The sequence below is a fragment of the Mesoplodon mirus genome (genome assembly GCF_964341445.2).
Source record: "Mesoplodon mirus genome assembly, chromosome: 16".
Taxonomy (NCBI): Eukaryota; Metazoa; Chordata; class Mammalia; order Artiodactyla; family Ziphiidae; genus Mesoplodon; species Mesoplodon mirus.
In genome coordinates, this window is record NC_138992.1 from 15,375,570 (window position 1) to 15,389,319 (window position 13,750).

The window sequence follows — 13,750 nt, forward strand, 5'->3', positions numbered from 1 at the left end:
AGCTAAATTATAAAAATGATGTTAGCATAACTCCATGTAGCCTTCAAAAAGATCCTTTGTAATAATAAGGGTGATGTTAGTAAAATAAGACGATTTTTCAGTCTTGTTTGGTTAATGCTTTTATCACTCCAAGGCATAAAATCTTAGTGAAAACGTACACTTTTTTTTTTTTTTTTTTTTGGCCACACCATGCGGCTTGCGGGATCTTAGCCCCCCGACCAGGGATCGAACCCATATCCCCTGCTTTGGGAGTACGGAGTCTTAACCACTGGACCACCAGGGAAGCTCCTAAAGGTATAAAATGTTAAATGAACACCTAAAATAAAAAAGAGTAACTCTTTCAATAATCCAGGAGTGAGAAAGGTTTAGCCCTTTAGTTGTGAATAAGATATTCAACTTGAAAAGCCAACACTCGATTTATTAATAAATATTTTAGTTTTAAAAGATGGCCAACCAAGGCAGCATGGGCAGGTTAAGATCATTTGTAGCTACTGCCACTCCCTACCCATCCCCAGCAATGTGTTCAAATGCAATGCCAACGGTTACTTATTAAACTCAAGATATATTATGCCCTGGGAAAGCCATTATAAACTTGGCCGGTAGGAGAGCTGACCTCTTAATGAAATACAGAACAACTATCTCTGAAAAAAAGAAAATGGGCAATCGCAGTGTAAGTATTTATTGCTTTCGGGAATCAAACCAAGTTCTAAATTTTGGTTAGCATGTGGAGAAATTTAAACTATGAAATCATGATTGATACTTTTATACTTTATCATTGTGATCACTCCTAATTGTTCGTTTTCACAACAGCAAACCATGCTTTCAAAATGCATTTGGAATATATTTTTTTCTCCATTAGTCAGAAATCTCTTTGGAGGCGTGAAAGAGAAGTATTTAAAACAAGGTGGTAAACAGTGCCTTGCAGAGAGCAAGTAGTTAAAATAGTATTTAAGGAATATATGACTAAAGATGTTAGTTTGCAGCAAAGCTGCACAAAGTTTCATAGACTGTGCCCATCGGTGTTTTGGGAATACAGGCTCATGTTGCAAATATCAGTAGGTAAAGATACAAGTACTCTCACAAACCTATACAACTTGGATTGAAAGGCGAAAATATCCCAGTATTTTTTCTAAACAGCACCAAATGACCAGATATTTGCAAATATTCACGGAATGGATTTAATATTTTACTTTTCTTCTAAAATGTCTAGGCTCATGTGAATAGCATGTCTATAAACTATTAATGGCTAAAAACTGACAAAAATACTACCATTTGGAGCTAACTATGCACAAGGCAGGTCAGAGTTAAATCTTGATTTTTTTTTTTTTTTTTTACAGTGAAAAAGGTATACTTAAAGCTATGGCAATAAGAATTTTAATAAGGTTTTGCTGCACCTAATGTGGCTTCCCACAGGAAGATGGATTTATTGTGTGTACACTAGGAGCGAAGAGAATAAAACTCCAAACTCTTCTGTAAACTAGAACTCTGTTAATAAGATTTTCTCCTTTGCTCTAAATCAAACTTGTGCTCAGATGGTGGCAAATCTACAAGCGTTTTCTTCAAAGAGGCATTATTTTTAAAATCATCTGTAAGTAGCATTTTCATACTAGCCAAGGTTACGAAGCTTCCATTTAGATTATCTTTCAGAGAAACTGAAACCTACTTTTAAAATACTTTTGAACCTGGAAAAAAATTTTTAAATAATAAAATAAAATACTTCTGATCCTGCCTGGGCTCCCTGGTGGTCCAGTGGTTTGGACTCCAAGCTTCCAGTGCTGGGGTCATGGGTTTGATCCCTGGTCAGGGAACTAAGATCCCACAAGCCGTGCAGCGCAGACAAAAGAAAAAAAAATTTTTTTAATAAATAAAATAAAATACTTGTGAACCATGCAGAGGACCTCAGGAGAAATCATTGGCTCCTGGTTTAGCAGCTTAAGAGGATGTTTTCACCCTCTGAAAGTCACCCCTTGAAAGCGGCAGCTGGCTTGTGTGAGTGGTCTAGCATTTTATGTATTTCTTTTTTGAATCTCCAGAGTCAATCTTACTCCTTGTCAGAAGGCAGTCAACAGGTTGGGCAGGCCCAACCCTCGGCAGCCGTGCAGCCTCTCAGCCACCCATCAGGGAGTGGAGAGCCAGAGTTCCATCATCCTGTAAGCAGTTTATTTTCCCTCCAAATCATAGGTATGACCAGGCTTTCTCATGGGCCCATATTACTCACCAGTGACTTGTTATACTGGACCGTCCACAATCCTCTGGTCTGAAAATGTCACCATCAGGCATTACTTCCAAGCAGGGAAATTTTTCCCTAGAAAATGTTTGTTATAATATTTGCAGCTAAGGTAAAAATGTAATTTAGGAACTCAGCTTCTCTTCCCAACAGTGTCCGCTTAATGGTGTCCTGGAACAGAGTACATGATCCTACACTATGCCCCTGTGACGTTGTAGAAAATATTAGTGGAATTTAACGTGCATAAAGAATGAATATGTTCTAAGACTGTGTTTCTAGATGAGTAAATGCGAAACCTTTTTAAAGGACAAATTACTGCATTAGACAATGACTTGAAGAGGTACAAACTTAAAACTACGACGCTTATAATTTTAAAGCAACTACACACCAAAACAAATTTGCAAACTAAATGCTAGTAAAATTCAAGTCCATGATGTGCAAAAGTATGTTATTGATTTAGTGTAATAGATAATGTTATTTTGCTGAGATTAAATGTAAAAATGGCGCAGATTGCTATAATGTGGTTTTTCTGAGTTGTGGCATGTCTAAAATATGATGCAGTGTGTGACTTCTTAGTTCTCCTGTCACGTTTCTCTATCCAAACTACTGAGAAACTTTTGTTTGTAAGACTCCCTGTAAAACAATTGGGCCTTCTCTTGGCTAAAATGCAGGCTTTTTATATTAAACCCCCCTCTGTTCTCTGTTCTTTTACCATGAGTTTGTAACAATTAAAGTATGGCTATTTGGCATGCTTTTTACATAGAAACACAAATGCAGGCATTGAAATCATGTGCTAGCCCCTGATCATCCTGATGATCCAGTATGCTTTATATTTGTTTTTATATATTAGTTATTATCAGCACTAAAGACACTATATAAAAAGTCTATTAGGAAGGTTGAATTCCCAAAAATATGTCCACAAACCAGAGTCCGCAGATAACTGTTTGACAAATATTGCTCTAAAGCCAATAGAATGTTGGCCAGGAAGTTACATTTTCCAAGGTACTCTGATATGGAATCCTAGCCAATTCTGAAAACTTAAAAATTACTTTTTTTTCGCTTTGTGTTTTCCTCCAATCCTTTTGCCATCATTTTTTGAACTCAAGACATGGTGTTTGTGCCTAACCTATTTGGAGCAGTAATAACGGATATTTGGATATTATCATTTGCTGAAACACAGTGTTCAGAGCTTGCTCAGCCTGGAGGCCATGTCCCTGTGCTCAGTGAGCTCTGTGCAGAGACAGAAAAATAGATCTACAGGAAAAAGCTTAGGTTCAGCCAGATGACTCTTCTATTCTACTGTGTGAATTGTTTTCAAGAGAATCACCATCTAGAGGAAAATAGAATATTGACACAAAGAGTGAGATGACTTTGCCATAAGAGTGTGGCTATAGGTGGCAAAGTCATAGACAGGGAGCAAGATCTAGGGGTGCCATGGGTAAATGTGGAAATAATCACAAACTCAAGAGGACTGTTGATTTCTGGACATTTTTTTCCAGACTAATGAACAGGCGCTAGAAAGGACTGCTGCCTTGTTACTCATAGTATGGACCCTGGGCTAGCAGCAACATCCACATGGCCTGGGTGCTTTTAGAAATGCAGAATCTCAGGCCCACTCAGACCTACTGAATCAGAATCTACGTTTTAACGAGATCCTCAAGTGATTCCCATGCACGTTAAAGTCTGAGAAGCAATGGACTGGGGAACAAGTTCTTAAACTTAGCTGGGTGTTGGAGTCACCTGGGGAGTTCTAAAAATCACGGATGCCCGAGTCCCACCCCCAGAGAGTCTGAATTAATTAGTCTGGTGGTTGGCCCGGGTGTTGGGATTTCTAAATGCTCCCCAGGTGATGCTAATGAGCACAGAGTTTGAGAAACAGTGAACTGCACACCACGATCCTGACAAGACTAGCTCAGCACACCGCTGATGAACGAAGTGTCATTCTGAGTGTTGGTAAATGAAAACAAACTTGTAAATGTTAGAACATCAGCTCAGCGATCTGCCACAGTGTTTGTCAACGTGTCACGTTTATGACTCACTTGTGCTAATATTTAGCCAACACAGATATTGTCTGAAATGGAGACTAGTTTGGGACTTGTAGCAGGGGTTCCAAACCAGCCAGCTCAGATGAAGGTGGATCGGGAACACCTGGGAGCTATATGACAGGTGGGGACCAGGTCCAGATTCCTGAGAAGAGAAGGGAGGCTCTAGAGACAGGTGAGAATGTGTTTGGGAATTTGAGACAAAAGTAAGCACGGCTTCAACCAAGAGTGTACATTCAACTGTGATCCTCAAACTCAAAGAATCGCAGTGAACCCCAAGCAGAAACCAGCCTAGACCGTGCAGTAATATGTCTCCTATCAGGAAACCTTTTGTCCCAGAAAGTTAGTCCTTCAATTACCACTATCCATAAGAGGAAACAAAAATGGTCTCTGATGTGAAAACATGACATGCACTAAAGCATACCTTCTCTATTTTTTTTTTTACATCTTTATTGGAGTATAATTGCTTTACAATGGTGTGTTAGTTTCTGCTTTATAACAAAGTGACTCAGTTATACATATACTTATATCCCCATATCTCTTTCCTCTGGCGTCTCCCTCCCTCCCACCCTCCCTATCCCACCCCTCATATCTTCTCTATTTAATGACAACTCACCCACTTAAAGTCTAGCTACATTTTTGGCACAATTACACAATCTGGGCTGTGGAGATTTCTTGGCTATAATAGATTAAAAGCAGTCCTTTTAAAGAGGTGGGGGGGAAAGGCTGGCAAGGACAAAACCACTGACAGAAGGAAGAACATGCAAACTGAACACTTGACCCAAGAACTCTAAAGTTATAGGAACCCAGGGTCACTTCGTGCAGGGGATGGATTCCAGCGTATCCCAGCACACCTGGGCAACTCTGCTCTACAGCTCGGCAACATGAATCCAAAGGCCCAGCAATGATGGGCATCCCTGTGGGTTTAAAGGGGCCTTTTGAAAAGATGAAGATGATGATAATAACAGACATTTTTCAAGTGCTTGCTAGACTGTGCGCAGTTCTGAAAGCTGTGGTCCTAATGTAGAAGCATGGGTCTACTATCAGGTATTCCTCAGTGCAATAGTCCCAGATATGGCCCCCAGGCCAGCATCATTAGTATCGCCTAGGCTTTTGTTAGGAATGCAAATGATCAGCTCCCCACCCCCAGACCTACTGAATCAGAAACTCTGGGGGAAGTGCCCAGCAATTGCTGCTGAAAAAGCCCTCCAGGAGATTCTGATGTTCGTTAGTGTTTGAGAACCAGTGTTGAAGCAAAAGCCTCTCATGGGCCTCACTAGAGCTGTGCCCTTGCTCTGAGCATAAACCATCCCCACCCCTCAGCCTGCCCACACGCCCTGACCATGGCATTTCAAGCCTTCTTAGCCCCATGCCCTCCTCCTGGGCTTCTTACACCAAATGCAACCCAGAGAACTACCCCTTTCTGCTCCTTCCTCCACCCCAGACCAGGCCGCACACTCTCCTGCCTCCCATCTTAGAGCTGCACAGTGAGCTGGCGGCAGAAAGGCAGGGGGCCACTCTCCATCCTCTCAGCCAGCTCGACATATTCTTTTAGAGAAACTACCAGAATCCAGGTACTGTTTGAGGCTCTGGAGATAAAAAGAGGAATAAGATAAACGACCACAGTCCATGCCCTCAACATAGCTCACAGTCCGGTCAGGAGGCACACAAATAAATAATTATAATGACGTGTGGTGGACACACTCACAGAAACGTGTCCATCGTAACAAGGTTCAAAAGTTGGACAGAGGAGGGAATGATGCCCTGTGGGAGAAGTGAGAGTAGAATAGGGTTTCTAGAGTGGAGAAAGGCATTCCTTGTAATGCAGGAGCACAGAGAGGTCCAGGAAGGCTGGTGCTGCTGGTGAGTTGAGCTCTAGCCCTGCCAAAGCACTCAGCACATCCTACAGCAATTGCCTGGGCAGCTGCTACCCTGTCCCGCAGGCTGTGAGCTTCTGAGGGCAGACGCTGTGTCTTACTCACTGCCGTAGCTCTGGGGCTTGACACATAACAGGCGTTCCATACATATTTTTGATAGAAAGATCAATGAGCAGGGACAGAGACAGGAGACAAGACTAGACAGGAGCACAGGGTTGAGACCCGACGTCCCTTGCATGCCATGCAATGTGTATTGGTTTCCTAGGGCTGCTGTGCAAACTACCACAAATTGGGGGGCTTCAAACAATGGAAATTTAGTCTCTCAAAGTTCTAGAGTCTAGGGACTTGGAAATCAGCATGTTAGCAAGGCCACACTCCCTCCGAAGGCTCTAGGGAAGAATGCTTTCTTGCCTCTTTCAGACTCTGGTGGCCCTGGGGCACTGCACTCCTTGGCTCCGGGCAGGATAACCCTAATTTCTGCCTCCATCTTCACAGGGCCTTCTTCCCTCTGTGTCTCTATGCTTTCTCCTCTTCTTCTAAGGACACCAGTCATTGGAATTAGGACCCTCCCTAAGTCCAGAATGAGCTCATATTTCTTTTTCTTTAAACCACCTACAGAGGTTTGGTGTTTCTTCCTTATTTATTTATTTATCTTTGGCTGCGTTGGGTCTTTGTTGCTGTGCGTGGGCTCTCTCTAGTTGCCTCTAGCGGGGGCTACTCTTCGTTGCAGTGCATGGGCTTCTCATTGCAGTGGCTTCTCTTGTTGCAGAGCACAGGCTCTAGGCACGCGGGCTTCAGTAGTTGTGGCACGTGGGCTCAATAGTTGTGGCTCGGAGGCTCAGTAGTTGTGGTGCATGGGCTTAGTTGCTCTGCGGCATGTGAGATCTTCCTGGACCAGGGCTCGAACCCGTGACCTCTTCATTGGCACGTGGATTCTTAACCACTGTGCCACCAGGGAAGTCCTGAGCTCATCTTGAGATCCTTAACTAATTACATCTGCAAAGGCTCTATTTCCAAATAAGGTCACATTCTGAGGTTCTGAGTAGACATGAATTGGGGGGACATTATTCAACCCATTACACCAAGGAAATTGCGCTTTATTGCCTTAAGCTAGTAGTGGTTTTTAAACTTTGCCCAACAGATTCCTTTGGAAGGCTTGTTTAAACAGAGAGCTGGGCCCCATCAGCAGAGCGTCTGATTCAGTAGACACTCTATGGTGGGGCCTGAGAATCTGTATTTCTGGCAAGTTCCCTGGTGATGCTGATGCTGCCGGTCTAGGCACCACGCTTTGAGAACCACTACCTCAGGCAGTAGAGAAGCCCTAATCGATCTCAGACAAGGGAATGACAAGGGAAGCACTGCCCTTTGGATGGACTATGCTGGAAGCTGGTGGAGAAAGGTCTGGAGAGAAACATGACCAAAGGCAAGTAAAGCACTTGAAAGTCGAGAAAGATGATGAACCCCTGCCCCCAACTAAAACAGTGACGATGGGATTGGAGAGATGAGGATAGATTGGAGGGTCAAATCGACATAACTTGATGACTGACAGGATGTGGGAGGTGAGGGACAAGAAAGACTACAGCGGGACTCCAAGGTAACTGGCTTGTGCACGCAAGTGGATGATGGCGATGCACCCGGGGGATGAGGCAAAGTTTGCAAGGTGAGAGGATGAGTTTGGTTTGGGGATCTGTTGAGTCTGAGATTTCTGTGTTCCACCTGGGTTTAATGCCTAGCAGGTAGCTGGATCTGGAACTCAAGAGAGAAGTCTGGGACTGAGGGAATTTGTGTGTATAAATTCTGGTTTTTTGTCTGTTTGTTTTGTCTTTAAGTTAGTATGTATTTGTTCACAGACTATGGGACTCACAGTGGCTTAAATAACAAAGCGCTTTGATGATTAACCCTAACAGGAAGTCTGGAAGGAGGGGACTCTAGGGCTGGTTCAGCAGTTCAGTCACGTCGTTAAGGACTCAGGCTACGTCTGCCTTTCCATTCTGCCCCCCTTGAGGTACTGGCAACATCTCCCCTCCTGGATGCAAGACAATGGCCATGTGTGCATTCAAGTTAGTAATCTCACATGATAGGGTCACAAGAAGGAAGGAAGGGGATGGAGAAAAAAAATGTCTTTCTCCTCCTGTACCAGTCCCCTATCAGTGAGGAAAATCTTTTGGGAACGCCCAGGCAGACATCCCTTTCTATCTCATTGGCCAGAATCGGTCAAAAGCCCATCCTAGACCAATCACTGGCAAAGGTGAAGAGGATAGTGATGGATCCTGATTCCTCTCCAGGGCTGGGGAAATCAACTTGTCAGCTAGTGTTCTTTCATTCTCTTTCTCTCTCTCACACACACTCTTTTTCTTTCCATGTCCTAGCCTTATTTTCTCCTATTGAAAATGAACTTTTTCTTTTCAATGATGGGGGAGGCAAAAGGAGTTGATGAAAGGGAGGCCTGGCCACAGATAGTTCAGGCACCAAAGAGAGTTCCATGGCCTCACATAACTCCTGATTAACTACCCCAAGGAAAAGAGTTTTCTCTAAGCTTCTATACATACAATGCCAGGGAAAATTCTGATTGGCTGAGGTATGTGCCTACGTCTTTGAATATCACTGTGGCCAAAGTTGACCTTACCTATCGTTAGGGATGGGCAACATTGCTTTATCAGTCTTGCTTTCTTATAACTATTGTTTTTATTAATATTACTACTACTACTTCAACGACTGTGACTACTATTGGATGGACTGAAATAGAAAGGGAATGAAGATTTGAAGATCAGATGGGAAGGCAGTAAAATAATTCACCCTTTCAGTGATGGAGGTTTGGATTGTGGTGGGAATGAAAAGGAAGATAAAAATGCTAAGAAGAATTTTAAAGAAATAATTAATAAGTTTGGATCCAATGCATATTGCAACTCTCTTACCAGGGGGAAGAATAACATTCATTGTTTTGATTCTGGAGGAGACAAAAACTTGCTCAAAGCAAATTTAGCTCTTTCACCTTGTTTCCTTTTCAGCAAATCTGAACTTGTTCACATACTGTTGGTTATGCCCTACTACACAGCACTATTCCATGCTGTAACGGCTCAGCTCAGCCCCCAATATTTTCACTTTTCAATTCCATCTGCCCAGTTATCATTGACTCTGGAGGATGCCAGAGTACACTAGCTTCCTTTTTTCCTGTAAGCGATGAATCCCAAGTTCATACCCTCACTGAATTGGCAAAAAAGAAAAGAAAAGAAAAGAAAAAAAAAAAAACAGGCTTTGGCAATAGAAGAAGGAAATGGATAATTCTTTTCCAATGAGAAAAAAGTGCTTCATTTTTCATAACTCTTGAAGACATGGTTCCTTTCACAGTTGAGAAACAGTCGTCACCTCCCCATCACCACCTTTCCCTCAACTTTTGTTGAGGCGGTACAGCAGTCATTGGATATCTAGAGGTGTAACCCTCTTCAGAGGTCTCTAACGCCCCAAACCATCAGTGGACAACCTCAAAGCAGACATTTTCCCCAGGACACAAAATCTGGTTTCAAGACAATGCATGTTATTCTGCCTCTAGAAGAAACTCTGAGTGGTCCAGACCAACACAGTACTGAAGGGCCCCCAAGAATGAGCCAACTGGGGCTGCCACTCCTGTGATGACAATGGCAGCTGAGAGGTGGTGGTTTTCCCCCAAAAGGCTGTTAGCTCATAAGTTAAGTTCTGATGGCGAGAATGCAAAGGGCCTCCCTGCAGAAATGCCCAGTAACAAGGCTGCTAAGCTACTGGTTTTCCTGCCTAGATGAACAGTGCTCATCTGGAAAGACATAATCATGAGTGAAATAATCAGGAGTCCATTTGCTCACCTCTTCTCTGGGTGTAGCCCCCAAAAGGGCTGCCCCAATAAATCTTCCTCTACCAGAGCTCAGGGCGTGGTAGGCCCATCACATTGTTTGCGTTTCTGAGTGTACTGCCAGTAACGTTGGAAACAGTGGTACCCACCACCTTGAAGAGTCTTAAGTTCACATGTCCTTAAGGTCAGGTCTCAACCCCATAGTCACCTTTGATGGTAAATATCACATTGACATGTATAACCCAGACAGCATAGCCTAAGGAAGCTTGTCTTTCTGGAAAATGACCTAACTATACCAATCTTCATTAAAAGGTGTTCTTAAAATGCCAACATAAAAATAACCCCAAGTTTAGGAGAACAATCACTTTTTTAATCTAAAAAGTTTCACTTAGTTTTCAGAACACACAGCATATGTAAGGATATATCATATTGAGATCTGATCCAAGGGGATGTTTTTTCTATTTTCAGCCTTATTTGACGAATGATGCAAATATTTGTACCCAGTTAGAATGATGGCCAAACTACTAATAGTCATACCTGTCACTTTATAACTGCATCTCTGAAAGGGTGAATAAACAGCAGCGAAGCGCTCCCTGTGTTCTCATCACCCTTCAAAGGTTTCCTAACACACTTTCCTAGCTATCTTGTCTACACCCTTGGCTAGCAGACTTCAAAAACTGAGCCAAGTGAGAATAGGATCTAAGAACGGCGGAATCAGCTTTGTTATCAGTGAGACCACGGTGACCATTAACTTTTTGCTCTGACAAGCACTTACGTAGATTTTGATTTAAAACCAAAAAAAAACAAGACTTTTAATCAAATTTATTGTTTCAAGGAAACCACACCCAAGAAGCAATCAACTTAATTAAACAATATGCCACTAATTACCCAAGATTCATGTTTAAAGATGTGAATGACCCCTCTATTGTGTTTCAAATTGCCCATCAGTGTCTACTAAACGTATCTGTGGAAACGTCACCAGGATATTTTCCGGCTGAATTCAGTTCATTGACTTTAAACAGTGCAATGCTTTGCATTCGTGCTAACTGGTTTCAAAGTACAAATGAGGGACCAGTTAGAGGTGAAAGAACATTGTCCGGAGAGAGAGGAGTCCAGTTTTTACCATAAGCAAGTAAGTGACCCTGGGCAGATGACTTAACCACCAAGCCTCAGTTTATCTGTAAAATGAGGGAATTGGATACATTGAATAATGTTTCCCAGACTTCAGACATAAGTGTGACCTCTTGAACGTTGCCAGATACATGTGCCACATGTTGTACTAATAATTCTAGTAACTATTTTCTTTAAATCCACTCATCTTTTTGACACAAATTTATCTTAAAAAGAAACTTTGTATTAGTACCATAAATGGAAAACCAATATCAGTTGATGTTAATACAGAAAGTGAGTGTATTACATTCGAACTAAATACTATTGCCAGCCAAAGGCTCAGATCCTGTCACCTGTTTTCTGATAAAAAGACCTTTTGCGGGCTTCCCTGGTGGCGCAGTGGTTGAGAGTCCACCTGCCGATGCAGGGGACACGGGTTCATGCCCCGGTCCGGGAGGACCCCACATGCCTCGGAGCGGCTGGGCCCGTGAGCCATGGCCGTTGGGCCTGCGCGTCCGGAACCTGTGCTCCACAACGGGAGAGGCCACAACAGTGAGAGGCCCGCGTACCGCAAAAAAAAAAAAAAAAAAAAAAAAGACCTTTTGCATGAAATAGAGAAGGTGTTTGCCAAGTAACTATTTGAGGCTTTCTGGACCATACAACCTTTGTTGCAGCTACTCAATTCTGCCACTGTAGTGTGGAAGCAACCACTGACCAAATGTATATGAGTGGGTTGGCTATGTTCCAATAAAACTTTACTTACAAAAACAGGTGATGGGCTGGATTTGGCCCCAGCCTACAGTTTATCAACCCCTAGATTGGAGGAGTATGAAAGACATACTATTACCTGGCAAAGACTAACTACTCAGAAGATTCTAGAGAGAATTTTATTTTATTTTATTTTTTTAACATCTTTATTGGAGTATAATTGCTTTACAATGGTGTGTTAGTTTCTGCTTTATAACAGAGTGAATCAGCTATACATATATATATATATATCCCCATATCCCCTCCCTCTTGCCTCTCCCTCCCACCCTCCCTATCCCACCCCTCTAGGTGGTCACAAAGCACCGAGCTGATCTCCCTGTGCTATGTGGCTGCTTCCCGATAACTATCTATTTTACGTTTGGTAGTGTATATATGTCCATGCCTCTCTCTCACTTCGTCCCAGCTTACCCTTCCCCCTCCCCGTGTCCTCAAGTCTATTCTCTACATCTGCATCTTTATTCCTGTTCTGCCCCTAGGTTCTTCAGAACCATCTTTTTTTTTTTTTTTTTTAGATTCCATATATATGTGTTAGCATACGGTATTTGTTTTTCTCTTTCTGACTTACTTCACGCTGGTATGACAGACTCTAGGTCCATCCACCTCACTACAAATAACTCAATTTCGTTTCTTTTCATGGCTAACATTCCATTGTATATATGTGCCACATCTTCTTTATCCATTAAAAGGAACTCCTTTCTCAGTTGGAATCTAATGGGCTTTAATACCTTCAGTGTTCCATGTCACTCACTTTGAAAAATGCTTGGTTGAATTTCTACCCTAAGAATCTATGATAAACCTCTTCCCTTTATCTTTTGCTCCTTGGATAAAGTCTAGGATTTCTTACTTGTACAGCCCTCAGTGTATATATTTTTTAAGTTGTCTTTCTCATTCACTGGGATGTCAATGGGAAAGTTCCTAATTTTTATCAGACCAATGGTTCTCAACCTTGGTTGCACGTTAGAATTATCTGGAGAGTTTTAAAAATTCCTATACCTAGTATATACCTATATCTTAATGATTCTGATCTAATAGGCCCAGGATGTGACTCGGGCATTTGTGTATGCTCACAATTGGCTGTGGCAAACTTGCAAAGTCAGTCCCAGCCAGGGTGACCAACTAGCCCGGTTTCCCTGGAATGGGCCCAGTGTTAGCACTGAAAATCCAGGATTTCCGGGGAAATCCCCAACCTTCGGCAGTCAGACAGCTGTTCACCTTAGTGCCAGCCCACCACTGGCAGAAAATCCTCGACTCTCTCCAAGAGGGGCAGGAACAGTTTCAGAGAGGAGATGAGGCTTCAGCAAATTTCCTTAGGTAGATCCATTCTCCACTGTTGCCCCTAGAATCAATGGTGGGCAACCAGGTGTTTAAAAAATGGACGGGCACGAGGCTCCGTGTTGTCAGTCCCCAAGCTTCTTTGGCCCTCTGAGGACTCAGGTAGCACAGTGAGGAATCCATCAAAGCATCTGTCCTCTGCCTCCCCTTCCTCACACTGATAGGCCTCTTGCTAATAAGACAAACCGGCAGTCATTTTGCATAGATTCTGTCAGGTAGGGAGAAGTGACCCTTTTTTTTTTTTTTTTTTTTTTTGCGGTACGCGGGCCTCTCACTGTTGTGGCCTCTCCCGTTTCAGAGCACAGGCTCCGGACACGCAGGCCCAGCGGCCATGGCTCACGGGCCCAGCCGCTCTGCGGCATGTGGGATCCTCCCGGACTGGGGCGCGAACCCGTGTCCCCTGCATCGGCAGGCGGACTCTCAACCACTGCGCCACCAGGGAAGCCCGAGAAGTGACCTTTTACCTGTGAAAATGTTGGACAGTTTATTAGGTTGGAAAGCAGTCACCCAAAAGGAGCAAACATCAGAAACTGGCCATCCTGCTGGCCTCATGCCTTTTCAGTCTTCAAAA

The 13,750-nt window shown here is 43.0% G+C and overlaps 1 protein-coding gene across 1 annotated transcript in view; it reads left to right on the forward strand.

Annotated features, from left to right (window-relative positions):
* Positions 1–619: 619 nt before the first annotated feature.
* The window catches only part of ANXA13 (annexin A13), a gene marked incomplete at both ends in the record, with an annotated part of 54,625 nt that continues 41,494 nt past the window's right edge, over positions 620–13,750 (forward strand). The window contains 2 exons of the mRNA XM_082601586.1: positions 620–670; positions 2,034–2,150. Coding sequence (XP_082457712.1) covers positions 620–670; positions 2,034–2,150 — 168 coding nt within the window. The remainder of the gene's footprint in view (positions 671–2,033; positions 2,151–13,750) is intronic.